The 12331-nt window shown below is 39.9% G+C and overlaps 2 protein-coding genes and 1 long non-coding RNA gene across 10 annotated transcripts in view; 1 reads left to right on the top strand and 2 right to left on the bottom strand.

Moving 5' to 3' along the window:
* Positions 1-12331, bottom strand: part of LOC311613558 — a 475229-nt gene that overhangs the window by 100630 nt on the left and 362268 nt on the right. The window lies entirely within an intron of this gene.
* Positions 1-12331, top strand: part of CCDC15 (coiled-coil domain containing 15) — a 38274-nt gene that overhangs the window by 17900 nt on the left and 8043 nt on the right. For 4 of the 8 annotated variants that reach the window (XR_014793472.1, XM_084867559.1, XM_084867564.1 and 1 more), the window contains exons 8-12: positions 470-589; positions 1373-1495; positions 5065-5184; positions 8515-8607; positions 9736-9839. Coding sequence is in view for 7 of the 8 variants with exons in the window: in XM_084867559.1 (XP_084723685.1) it covers positions 470-589; positions 1373-1495; positions 5065-5184; positions 8515-8607; positions 9736-9839 (560 nt within the window). In the remaining variant the exon portion in view is untranslated. The remainder of the gene's footprint in view (positions 1-469; positions 590-1372; positions 1496-5064; positions 5185-8514; positions 8608-9735; positions 9840-12331) is intronic. The other 4 variants (XM_084867561.1, XM_084867560.1, XM_084867563.1 and 1 more) reach the window with 2 other exon arrangements.
* Positions 1-12331, bottom strand: part of TMEM218 (transmembrane protein 218) — a 93116-nt gene that overhangs the window by 3291 nt on the left and 77494 nt on the right. The gene's annotated exons all lie outside the window — the stretch shown is intronic.

Genomic DNA, 12331 nt, shown 5'->3' on the forward strand with positions numbered 1-12331 from the left:
TATAGTGTTTTGTTTTATTCCGTAAGATGTCCAGTTATTCTCTGACCTCAGAGAACTCCAGAATTCTCACTATAGCCTAAAGCACTATTGGTTAACATGTCTTTCTAACTGAACAATTGCTATTTTGTGTTTGTCCTGTCTTAGAAAGCAAGTTAAAGCAGCCAGCATCAATTTGGGTAGGTAGGAGAGGGAGAGAGGTTTTTCCATCAAAATCAGGCCTCCATCAGGGACATGGGAGAACAGAAAAGAGAGAGAGAGAGAGACCAGCAAGAACTGAGTTGTGTAGGGTTTACTTTGGAGCTTGCAGAAATTGTTCTCAGCTAGAACGGACAAAAAGTATGGTTTCCTGTTTTATTCGATAGTATCCTAAGTTTAAAAATTACCATAAAGTTCACAATAAAGCCCAGCCTGTTATTGCTATCATATTCCTCCTACTAGACAATTTACATTTATCATTTTTTTCTTTTAGAAAGTCCGCTTCAAGGAGCATTATTCTGTTATAAATGAGAAAGGGAGAGATGACTTTTGTCTGGCAAGTTATCAGTCTCCGACTCCTAAAGTCCAGGACCAGATGTTCATCAGAGATCAGGTAGAATGGAATAAGAGAGAGATAAATGGGAAGTAAAGGGCTAGATTTTAGACAGTCTCATCAACTGGTAATGTGCAGTGTAGAGTCAGGTGCAAAGGTCCCTAGTCTAATGAATAGTATCAGTCAAATCAGAAAGCTAATAAACCATGTTCAGATTCTTCTTTTTGTTGTTATACCTCACCTGAGGATATTTTTTTAAATTGATATTTATATAGAGTGCAAAGAAGGAGGAGAGACAGACAGAGAAATATTATGTGAGAGAACCACATCAATTGGTTGCCTCCTGCATGCACCCCAATTGGGGCCAGGGATCGAACTTGTGACACGGTATGTACCCTTGACTGAAATCAAAAGAGACCCTTTAGTCGGCAGGCTGATGCTGTACCCACTGAGCCAAACCAACTAGGGCACCATGTTCATATTCTTAATGTAGAATCAAACTCTTTTAATTTACTAAGATGACATTACAACTTTTGCTGAAGCTCGTGGAATTACCTTGTGGTAACTGCCCTGACATGAATAAAGTAGGAAGAAGTAGCAGATCCTAAATTACTTAAAATTATAGGTGTTTGTCAGACTATTCTGTACATGGTTTGGGATTAAAAATTAAGGCCTACAGAGTTGAGCTAAAAGTGTCACATTCTTGTTCAGATAAAAATGTAACAGAATATCTTCACCTGATACCATTTCCTTGGTACCATTTCACTGAAGCCTATAATATTATGATTAGCATGTTGCCCCGGTGAGACAGTTTCTTTTCTGTGTTTTTGTTTGTTCCTTTAGAACATGTTTTTCAAGCAGCCATCATCTTTTCTGAAAGAAGTGGGAGTGAGAGATGAATATCCTACGGAGTATCATCATTATGTGAACCCTCAAGTCCAGGACCAAGCCTCCCCTGGAGATCAGGTAGAACAAGACAGTGGAGAGGATGTCACTTTGCAAAGGAGTAACAGACAAATTACTTAAGATTTGGGCTGGGGCTTATCAAGCTAGCGTGTACGTAGGATACATAGATTGAAGGCTTCTGGAGTTAGGTTAACAGTATCGTCTTTTCAGTTCTTTCAAAATGAGCCCCTTCTAAAGACTCCAGATGAGAAAGTGTACCTCTGTCATTTGGGTTAACCGAGAGAGAGGTTTTATATAATATTGGTTGGTTACCAGTAAATTTTTTTTTAAAAACTCTATTCCTGTAGCCTATTTATTTGGCCTTATACATCTGTAATATCTATAATAATAAAAATGTAATGTGCTAATTAGATTGGACGTCCTTCCGGACGACCTTCCGGACGAAGCCAGGGCTACAAGTGAAGCCCGGGTCCCAGGTGCCTGAGCGATGCCGGAATTGGCAGCCGGGGAAAGGAAGGTCTTCTCTTGCACAAATTTTGTGCATCGGGCCTCTAGTTATTTTATAAATGCTGAAGGGATTCTACACTTCGTCAATGGATGCAGGATACCAAACCCAGGCATCCAGTTTGCAGACCAGTTATGATAGAGACAAGTTATTTGCTGCCTCAGAACTTCCTGAACTTTACTATCTCTAGTGTTTGTGCATGAATTATTGGGGACACCAAATAGGAGTACTTGTGGAAATGACACAACTCATCTCCTGGCTTTTCCTTGGGAAAATGCTAGCAACATTATAAAAACACTAGAGGCCCGGTGCACGAAATCGTGCCCTGGGTAAGGGTCCCTGAGCCCAGCCTGCCCCCTCTCACATACTGGGAGCCCTCAGCGGATGTCCTGCTGATGGCTTAGGCCCAGTCCCTGTTGGAGCAGTCTGGCCTTTCTTTGCGGGAGGCGACCAGGCTGTTCAGGGGAAGGCGCCAGCCCCATCACCTCACAGCCACTGCCAGTCACCACAGCCACTAAGGTATTTTCATCAACATGGACTCCAGTCCCTTCATCATGAAAAAATGGCAACTTTCTTTAGGCATTTTCAAGATGTGCCTTTCATAAGATATGACATTTCTTTCTTTTTTTTTCTTTTCATCCTCACCTAAGGATATGTTTCCATTGATTCCCCCCCCCCCCCCCTTCCCTCTGGTTTCAGGCTCAGCCACTTCCCAAGCCTACAACCTCCATTCCAGGCTGTAGGCTTGGGAAGCAGGACCCCTGCCCCTCCAATGGCAGGCATAGCCCCTTCCTAAGCCTACAGCCTCTGCAACAGGTACACTCGTCCCCCAAGCCTAAAGCTTCTGCGGGATGGCCAGCTGGGAGTGACCTGGGTGCCGAGGAGGTTCCTGGGACCCAGTTATGTATGCAAATTAACTGCCATTTTTATTGGGTTAATTTGCATACTCACTCTGATTGGCTGTGGGTGTAGTGGAGGTATGGTCAATTTATATGTTTCTCTATTATTAGGAAATATTACCTTGTTGCTTTATCTTCTTTTAACTATGCTATTGAATAAATAGTTTCCCTATGCAGAAAGAAAAAGTACCAGAACAATCTGGGTTTTGCTTTAAAATACTCCAGAAAATAAGTGGGAGATAGATGAAAAAATAAAGTGTTGTCCATTATTGAAGCTGGGTGAAGGGTATCTTGGGATTCATTATACTGTGTTTTTTCCCTAGTTTGATGTTTGTTTGGAAATTTTATATTAAACACACACCCCTTTGTGAAATTATCCTACCCTAGAATCATTATTCTGGGATTGTCACTGAAATCTACATTATTGTCACTAACCCATCATTTTTACTTAGACAATTAGTTTTTTGTTTTTTTTTTAATCTTTATTGTTCATATTATTACAAATGTTCCTCATTCCCCCTCAATTGCTCCCCTCCACCAGGTTCCCACCCCACCCGCTGCCCTTTCCCCACCCACATTGGGTGTTCTTGTCCTCATCCATAGGTGCACAGTTTATGTTCAGTCTATTCCCACACCCCCCTCTCCCTTTTCCCCGAGAATCATCAGTTCATCTGTATAATATTTTTTATTTCGACAATGTATTCTTTATTTCTTGTTGATCCCTTATTAATTCTTGTTGATCCCTTTTCATCTCCTCATAGGTCTTATCGACCTTTTCTAGGAAATTCTTGAAAAACCTTATAAGCGTGGTTTTGAACTCTATATCCAGTCTCTTCTTTTCCTCCATTTCTTTTGTTTGTGATCTATTTCCTTGTCTCGGCATTTTCACAGCTTCCCTGAGTTGGTAGGGTGGCTTTGTGTGCTAAGGTGTCCGATATGGTTCAGTGAGTCAGCCTCCCAGTTACCTGAGGTGGACAGTCTTGGTGTCAGTTTTGTATTTTGTTGTTTCTTTAAAACAACTATACCAAGCAATCCTGCCCCCCCCCCCTTTTTTTTTTTGAGAAATGAGAGTTTGAAACAGGAATTGCTCCTGCAGTGCCATTGGCTTGTTTCACCCAGAATTCAAGACCTAGCTTCTCTAGAGAATAAGCAGAGAATGCTCTAGTAAGGAGTAAGTAGCAGAGAGTAAATTGCTTAGGTTTTGGCTCAAGATTGACAGCAATGCGGTAACTGCCCTGGGGGCTTAGTTTTAAGGTCAGTATTAACGGACAAAGATACAATATCCTTTTGTTTTGTGATATATCACACCATTCTGACCTATGAAACGACTTCAGGCCTCTTCACTGAAGCATTTACTGTTGCCCTGGCATGATGGTCCTGCTTGGAAAATGTTCAGTGTTTATGAGTCTTTTAGCACAGGAACTGTGAGCAGGCCTCACATAATATGACAGTTGAGACATAGAGAAGGGAGTTATTTCTGGAGTGCCATGAATATGTCGTGCATTAAATCCAGGATTCAGGCTCTGCCAGAGAGCAGGTAGAGCAGAGTATGGTAAAGAGTAAGTAAGCAGTAAGAAGTAAATTAGAGTTGGATCTGGGCTATGCTACTAACAACAGTGATGATGATGGTGATAGTGTTGTCTCTTAATAATATTAGTAATATTAATATTATTATGATTGACAGCTTGCATTCTTAAGTTAAAATTGTTCTAGAACCTTATGTCCATTTTTAAAAAAATATATTTTATTGATTTTACACAGAGAGGAATTGAGAGGGACAGAGAGTTAGAAACATCGATGAGAGAGAATCATCGATCAGCTGCCTCTTGCACACCCCCCACTGGGGATGTGCCCGAAACCAAAGTACATGCCCTTGACCGGAATGGAACCCGTGACCTTTCAGTCCGCAGGCCAACGCTCTATCCACTGAGCCAAACCGGTCCCGGCTAGAACCTTATGTCCATTGTCTCATTTAATCCTCACAATAACTCTGGGAGATAGATTTTATTATTATCCTTGTTTTATAGGTGAAGAAACTCCCATTGCTTTGTGGATACTGTTAAGGTCCAAATAGTGCACAGGAATATGTCTACTTTTATGGCATACTGTATCATATTCTCCTGACCTATTTAGAGGACCTTAGGGCTATCATTGCAGCCTATAGTATTTTTACTACCAATATGCCACTGCTCATACATTTGGTGGGTGCTTTTGTATCTTTTTAGAGCTTATACTCCAGGCAGCAGCCATCTCTCAGGACAGCTGAAAGAAGGCAAGATATGTTTCTGGATGGCCATCAGCATCTTCCAGCCAAGCACCAGAGAGAGGCTTCCAGCAGAAGGCAGGTATGAGCAGTAGAATGCAAACAGGAGTATAGGCACTTACTGAGCTGCAGGTGGTAAGGCTGAGCAAAAATCAGATTCTTGTTTTATATCATAGAGTGTAAAACCTATCCTGACCTAAAATTACTCTAGGGCTCTCACTGAAGTCTACAGCATTGTCAGGAGCACTTGTTGCCTATTTTGTATTTTATATGTATGTTCTTTGTGAAAGGTGTATTTCTGGTGGCTTTTCTCTTTTATGGTGTGAGAGGAGATGAATGAGTGGTTTCTGAAAGGGGAAAGGTCAGGGGGATCTTACAGCTAATGACTAGATCTCCCTCATAAGCTGCTAGAGCATATGGCAGGGTCAGCAAGAAATAAACTATTCAGAGTTTGGACTGGAGCTTGTTAGGGTTTTGTAATATTGTCTTAAGTTTTGGTGCTTTGAGTAAAGATCAATAGTTTTTCAAGAAAATCTATACTAATAATAGAGGAATATGCAAATTGTCCAGGACTCCATCACAGTAACAGTAATGACCAGCAGGCTGCGTGAGGCAACAAGGCCAGCAGGGAGATTATGAGGGACTACCAAATGACTGAACAGTAGGCTGCATGGGGCGACCAGGCCTGCATGGGGGTTAGTGAGGGATGACCAAACGACTGAACAGCAGACTGCATGGAGTGACCAGGCCAGCGGGGCGGGGGATCCTGGATTCTCTTGCTACCTTTACTTCTGTGTCCAATTTTAAATGTTATAAGACTTTGGCTTCTGTCAAAATCCTCTAAAGAATGTGGCATCCTTGTTGTTTGCAGCAGCATCACCTGGCTGGGTTCAGGCTCTCAGTCGTTTCTCACCTTCTGTGAACAGTGACTTCAGTGTTAGTTCAGTTCTCAAAGCCTTCGTTGTACTCCTCCAGGTCCACCCCTGTGCACACACAGCTCAAGGTGACTCTGGGATGTGTGCCAGTTCATACACGGAATTAAAGGATCCACTTTTCTAGCTCGCTCCCCTTCAGAATACCCACCCTCTACACTCCCAGATCCCACTGACGACAATTTTTCTTATAGTCAAGAGGGAGTAAGGGGGAGGGGGGGCATTGGGAGGCAATCGTGGGCTTACTCCTTCACCAGTGCTGGAAGTCTAGTTTTTCTTATCTTTTTGAAAGGAGAAAATAATTTTATTTTTAAAAATATATATTTTATTGATTTTTTTTTTTTTTTTTTTTTTTTTTTTTTTACAGAGAGAAAGAGGGAGGGATAGAGAACTAGAAACATCGACCAGCTGCCTCCTGCACACCCCCTCCTGCACACCCCCTCCTGCACACCTCCTCCTGCACACCTCCTGCACACCCCCTACATTTCCTCAAGTGCCCGCAACCAATGTACATGTCCTTGACCGGAATCGAACCTGGGACCTTTGAGTCCGCAGATCAACGCTCTATCCACTGAGCCAAACCGGTTTCGGCAATAATTTCATTTTTATTGTAGCAAAAATAAATCCAAACAGAAAGGAAAAACTCCACAAAAATTCCAGAGAGAGCCATCATAAGCCTTTTGCTATTTCTCATTTTTCAATTTTACCATAACAAATAAATAAATCACTTTAAAAAGAATAGCTTTATTGAGATATACAGTCAAATCTTGTCATTCACTGCAGTTATGTTCTATATGGTTGCCTCAAACACCAAATTAGTGAATACCAAACCATTGCTCTTAGGGAAGATGTGGGTTAGATTCCTGGGAGCATCTGATGACATTTTTGTTAGCTGATAAATACATTACCTCATTGTATATGAACTGTTTAAAGACCCCTTATTTAATATAGTATTCTAGAGGCCCAGCGTGCACGAAATTGTGCATGGTTAGGGTCCCTAGGAAATCCGCCCACTCACCAGGCCCTGCTGCCACCCCCTGGTTCGCCATGGTTCCCCGATTGCAGCATGACCCCAGTTCCCCAGCCTGTGGGCTGGGGGCAGGGACCAACAGATCGCCATTTCTCTCTCCTCGCCCTGCTGCCACTCACCTTGGTTTGCTGTGGTTCCCCATTCACCAAGCTGTGATTGGAGCCTGAGGGCTGGGGGAAGGAGCAAGAGATCGCTGTTCTGCCCACTCATCAGTCCTGCCCCACCCCGCTGCCACTGACCTCAGTTCTCAGTGGTTCCCTGATCTCCGCATCGCTCTAGTTCCCGGCAGTCTGCGGCCAGGGGGAGGGACCAAGAGGTTGCTGTTACACCTGCTCTCCAGTCCTGTCCCGCCCTCTGCCACTCACCTCGGTTCACTGAGGTTCCCCATTTGCTATCCTGCTATCAGATACTGCGGGCCGAGGGGAAGGGACCAAGAGGTGCTCAGTGCATTTCATGGTGACTGGTCGTTTGGTCATCCTGGTCGTCACAGACACTGCTTTATATATATATAAATGAGTTTTTGCCTTTCAATTATTGAGTTATGTGAGTTCTTAGTATATTCTATATATAGGTTCCTTTTTAGTTACATGATTTACAAATGTTTTTATTTCCCATTCTGTGGTTTGTATTTTTACTTTCTGGATGGTTTTTTTTTGCAGCCACAAAAGTCTTAATTTTGATGAAAACCAGTTAATCTATTTTTCTTTTTGTAGCATTTGATTTTGGTGTTCCTGTAAGAATTTTGTATCTCTTACATTTAGGTCTGTGATTCACTTTGAGTTAAGTTTTGTATGTAGTGTTAGATAGGGGTCTAACTTTATTCTTTTTCATGTGGATATCCAGTTATCCTAACACTATTAGTTGAAAAGATTATTCTTACCCATTGAATTCTGTTGGCACTCTTGTCAATAATCATTTGAGTGTGAATAAAGGGTTTATTTCTGAAAAGTCACTTCTACTTTGTTGATCTATATAATCTATTCTTATCCTGGTACCACACAATCTTTGATTACTCTACTTTTGTAGTAAGTTTTGAAATTGGGAAGAGTGAGTACTCCAACTTTGTCTTCTGTTCTAGTATCATCTCAGCTATTTTGGCCCCTTTGCATTTTTGTATAAATTCAAGAGTCACCAAGGCAAACCAGCTAGGGTCTGAATCTTTTTCTTTGGTTTATTGTTTTTATTTGGTTAATTCATTCTGAAACTGCTTCTTTTTATTCTTTTTAAAATTTTATTCATATATATTTTGAATTTTATGATATATATATAAAATTATATATCATAATTTTATATATATCAAAATTTTATTATATATATACATATATATGGGTTTTTATTCAGTTGAGCTCAAGGTTGCAGGAGAAAATAATCAATAGATGGAAATACAAAAAGTGTACAGGGACTAACTTTTAGCAGTTTTGTCACTTTGTTTGACTGGACTTTTTAACAGGTTTATGATAAATATCAATCAGGATGGAACACTGAATTCCAAACTCCACTAGGACTTCCGTTTGAAGTAAATCAAGAAGAAGACAAAAAAGAGGTATGTAATGATAAATGCTTTTGGACACCAGTGTTTCTATTGTAACAATATATGTGAAATTAGGAATAATTTGTTGTGTCCTAATAATTAAGAGCTAATACTAAAAATTTCATAAAGGCTAAGAAATTACTTGAGTCATTTTAATATGTTAAACTTCTAAGCTCCTAGGATTTAGGGTACCTTGATGTGAAATCAGAGATATTATCCTAGTGAATTTCTTCAGTTGGTGACATTTGCCACAATAACTTATTTAAAGGGAGATTTCTCATTTATGGCTTTCTTTTTGCCTCCTTTTTCAATCCAAAGTTAGTTTAAACCAACAATTTTTAACACTGACCATGCGCCAGTATTAGATGTGGAGCTTTTTTCAGATATATATTGTTTTTGGTATCTGAAAATGTAGGTTTGGGTCATCTGTATTTTTAAAAAAGTATCACTGATGATTGTGCTGAATCTTCAATATTGAGAACTGCTATTAGACTTTTAATGCTTTTACTAAAAGGTTACGAACATTTCCTTGTGTATACTATTGCCATTTGAGTAGCTTATGTCCTTAAAAGAGAATATATAAACCCAAAGGTATGAATGTATCACACATAATAGTAGCACTTGCATTTGTTGTATCTGTTCCCTTTAAAAGTATAATGCTCTTATATTCCTTAGTCCTCCTTTGCTCCCCACCACTTTAGGCTAGGCTTAGAGTGTGGTTTTAATTTTGAAAAGTTAGTGACTGCTCTTCTGTTATGAGATACGTCTCACATTCTTTCTGTGGCCCTGCTTCTATGGTACTTACTACTTGGTAATAATAATAAATATAGTATATATTTTATCATACCAAATATAGACACTTCCTCAAGTGCCGTTGACAAGGGACTGTACTAAGAGCAAACTAAATTAGTACTTCTTTTTCTGACCTGTCTATAACATGTAATAACCATGTGCTTGAAGATATAAAGGTCTTGCTATATGTGATATCTTGAGCCACCGTAAATAGAAGGAAATGAAGGAATTAGTTCCATGTGTCTTCCATATCATATCGTTTTCTTGTCTAAGGCCAAAGATAATTTCTTCTCTCTTGGAAAGTGCTCTGAGAGCAGAATCTTAACAATTTTAACTTCTTTCCTTTAGCGTCAAAAGCGGTACCTGAGATATAGGCGACTTTTCATGGATATTGAAAGAGAAAAAGTAAAAGAACAACAAAGGCAAAAAGAATACAGGAAGAGAATTGAAAAGTGAGTTTTTTGATCCTCATTGTGATCCTTAAATTACTAGTTAAGGCGATTTGAGAAGCTAAGCTTTAGAAATAATCAGGTTGTGGTTTTGCCTTCTCAGCCATAGTAGGAACAACTATTTTTGATCTGGATAGAAGTATTGATAGATGGTTAAGGGCTATGTTTTTAAACAGTTATAGTTAAGCAGAAAGTACAAAGGGTTCCCACTTACCCCCTGCCTCTTCTACTGTTAACATCCTGTACCACCGTGGTGCATTTGTTATAACTGATAAACCTATGTGGACGCATTATAATCCATATTTTACATTCGGATTCGCTCTTGGTATAGTAGATTCTTACAGTTTTGACAAATGTATAATGACAGGTACCCAGCATTACAGTATCACACAGAATAGTTTCACTGCTGTAAAAATCCTGTCCTACACTGTTTAGTCATCTCTCCCTCCCCCAGTCCCTGGCAACCACTGACCTTTTCACTGTCTCCATTGTGTACTGTTTCCAGAAAGCCGCAAAGTTGTAATCGTGCAGGATGTAGCCAAAAAGCCTGTTCAGTTGACTCCTTTCACTTAGTAATACGCTTTAAGGTTCCTCCAACGCCTTTTCATGGCTTGGTAGCTCATTTCTTTTTAGTGCTCAATAATATTATATTGTCTGAATGTACTACAGTTTATTTATCCTTTCACCTGCTGAAGGACATATTGGTTTCTTTCAAGCTTTGGCAATTATGAATAAAGTATCTATAAATACTCATATACAGGTTTTATGTGGGCATACATTTTTAACTCCTTTGGGTAAATTCCAAGGAGTGTGTTTGCTGGATTGTATGATAAGATTTTGTTTAATTTGGGTAGACATTGCCAAGCTTTCTTTCAAAGTGGCCAAACCATTTTGCATTCCACCAGCAGTGAATGAGAATTCTTGTTGTTTCACATCCTTGCCAGCATTTGGTGTTTTCAGTGTTTTGGCTTTTGGCCATTCTAAGTATCTAATAGTATCCCATTGTTTTAATTTGCAATTCCGTAATGAGTATGATGTGGAACATCTTTTTATATACAATTGACCCTGGAACAATGTTGGGCACCAACTCCCCTGCACAGTTGGATATCTGCATATTGCTTTTGACTCCTCAAAAACTTAACTACAGTCATCTCATATCTATGGGAGAATGGTTCTAGGACCCCCATGGATACCAAAATCTGTGGATGCTCAAGCCCCTTATATATGGTAAGGCATTGGCATTGGCATTCATGGATTCCTAACTATAGATTGGAAATACTGTTACCATCTGTGGTGATTGAGTCCACACATGCAAACCTGGGGTAAAGAGCTTGTATGTCATGACAAGGAATTTGGATTTCATCCTGAAAACAGGAGCCATATAGAGGCATTGTGAGGAACAGATAAGATGACTGCAACTAGATATTAGGAGATCATTGAAGTAATACACTTAGAAGGTGAGAGGTGAAATTAAATTTTAAACGAAGTCCTATTATAATAAACTTCTTACTGTGTGTCAAGCACTTTACATAATTGTCTCCAATTGGTACACAATCCTGCAGGGTAGTGGTAACTGCTCTTCCCTGAGTGTTTACAGTGTGCCAGGCACAGTGTTGAGTGTTTTAGAGGCATTAGTTCATTTCTTCACTTCAGTAACCTTGTGAGGTAAATTTTATTCTTTTCCTTTTGCAGATTAAAAAAATGAACCCTAGAGAAGTTAAGTAACTTGCCTAAGATCTTACTTAGCGATAGTAGATCTGGGATTCTACCCCAGATTTATTTGACCCCAGCACCTAACCTCTTTGGATCTGTAACGCAGTCTTACAGGTAAGCCAGGCCAGGAGGCAATGAGGAGAAGGCAGTTTTAAGAGCACACGAGGATAATTGATAAGATTTTGTTAGAGAATTCAAGCATAAATTTTAGGTTTATGATTTAGGCCACCAGGTAAATGGGGTGTTATAAAGCAGATTTGCCAGGAAGGAGTAGGTAGAGGTGGGGAGTATACATTTAATTTGGAGCATGTTGGGTTTGGCGTGCTTAAAGGAAATCCAAGTAGAGAGTCCAGTAGGAAATAATTCAGTTATTTTTAGTAATGATTTTAAAATCTCTAAGAAAGAATGCTGTCAGAATCAGGAAACAGGAGACAGGAAGGTTGAAAGAAAAACAGGATCAGCAGGCAAAGATTAGACCATACTAGATTAGACCTTAATCCTGTTCTGTCAAAGAGGCAGATTTCTTCCACTTCCTTGAGAAGTTATTTTTCTAACTGGGCACCTCTTTAACTCCTGAAGTAAAGCTGTTTCTTAATCTTAGAAGCAGAATCCTTTTAACTTTGTAAAAGATTAGTAGTATGGCCTTATCTTATGGTAGATGACTGAGTAACAAGAGTTTTTGAGTTGTTGAAATGATAAGAATACCAGAGGCCTGGTGCACAAAGTTTGTGCACTGGGGGAGGGGCTCAGCCTGGCCTGTGTCCTCTTGTAGTCTAGGAGCC

This window comes from Pipistrellus hanaki, assembly GCF_964339955.1.
Source record: "Pipistrellus hanaki genome assembly, chromosome: 19".
NCBI classification, from domain to species: Eukaryota; Metazoa; Chordata; class Mammalia; order Chiroptera; family Vespertilionidae; genus Pipistrellus; species Pipistrellus hanaki.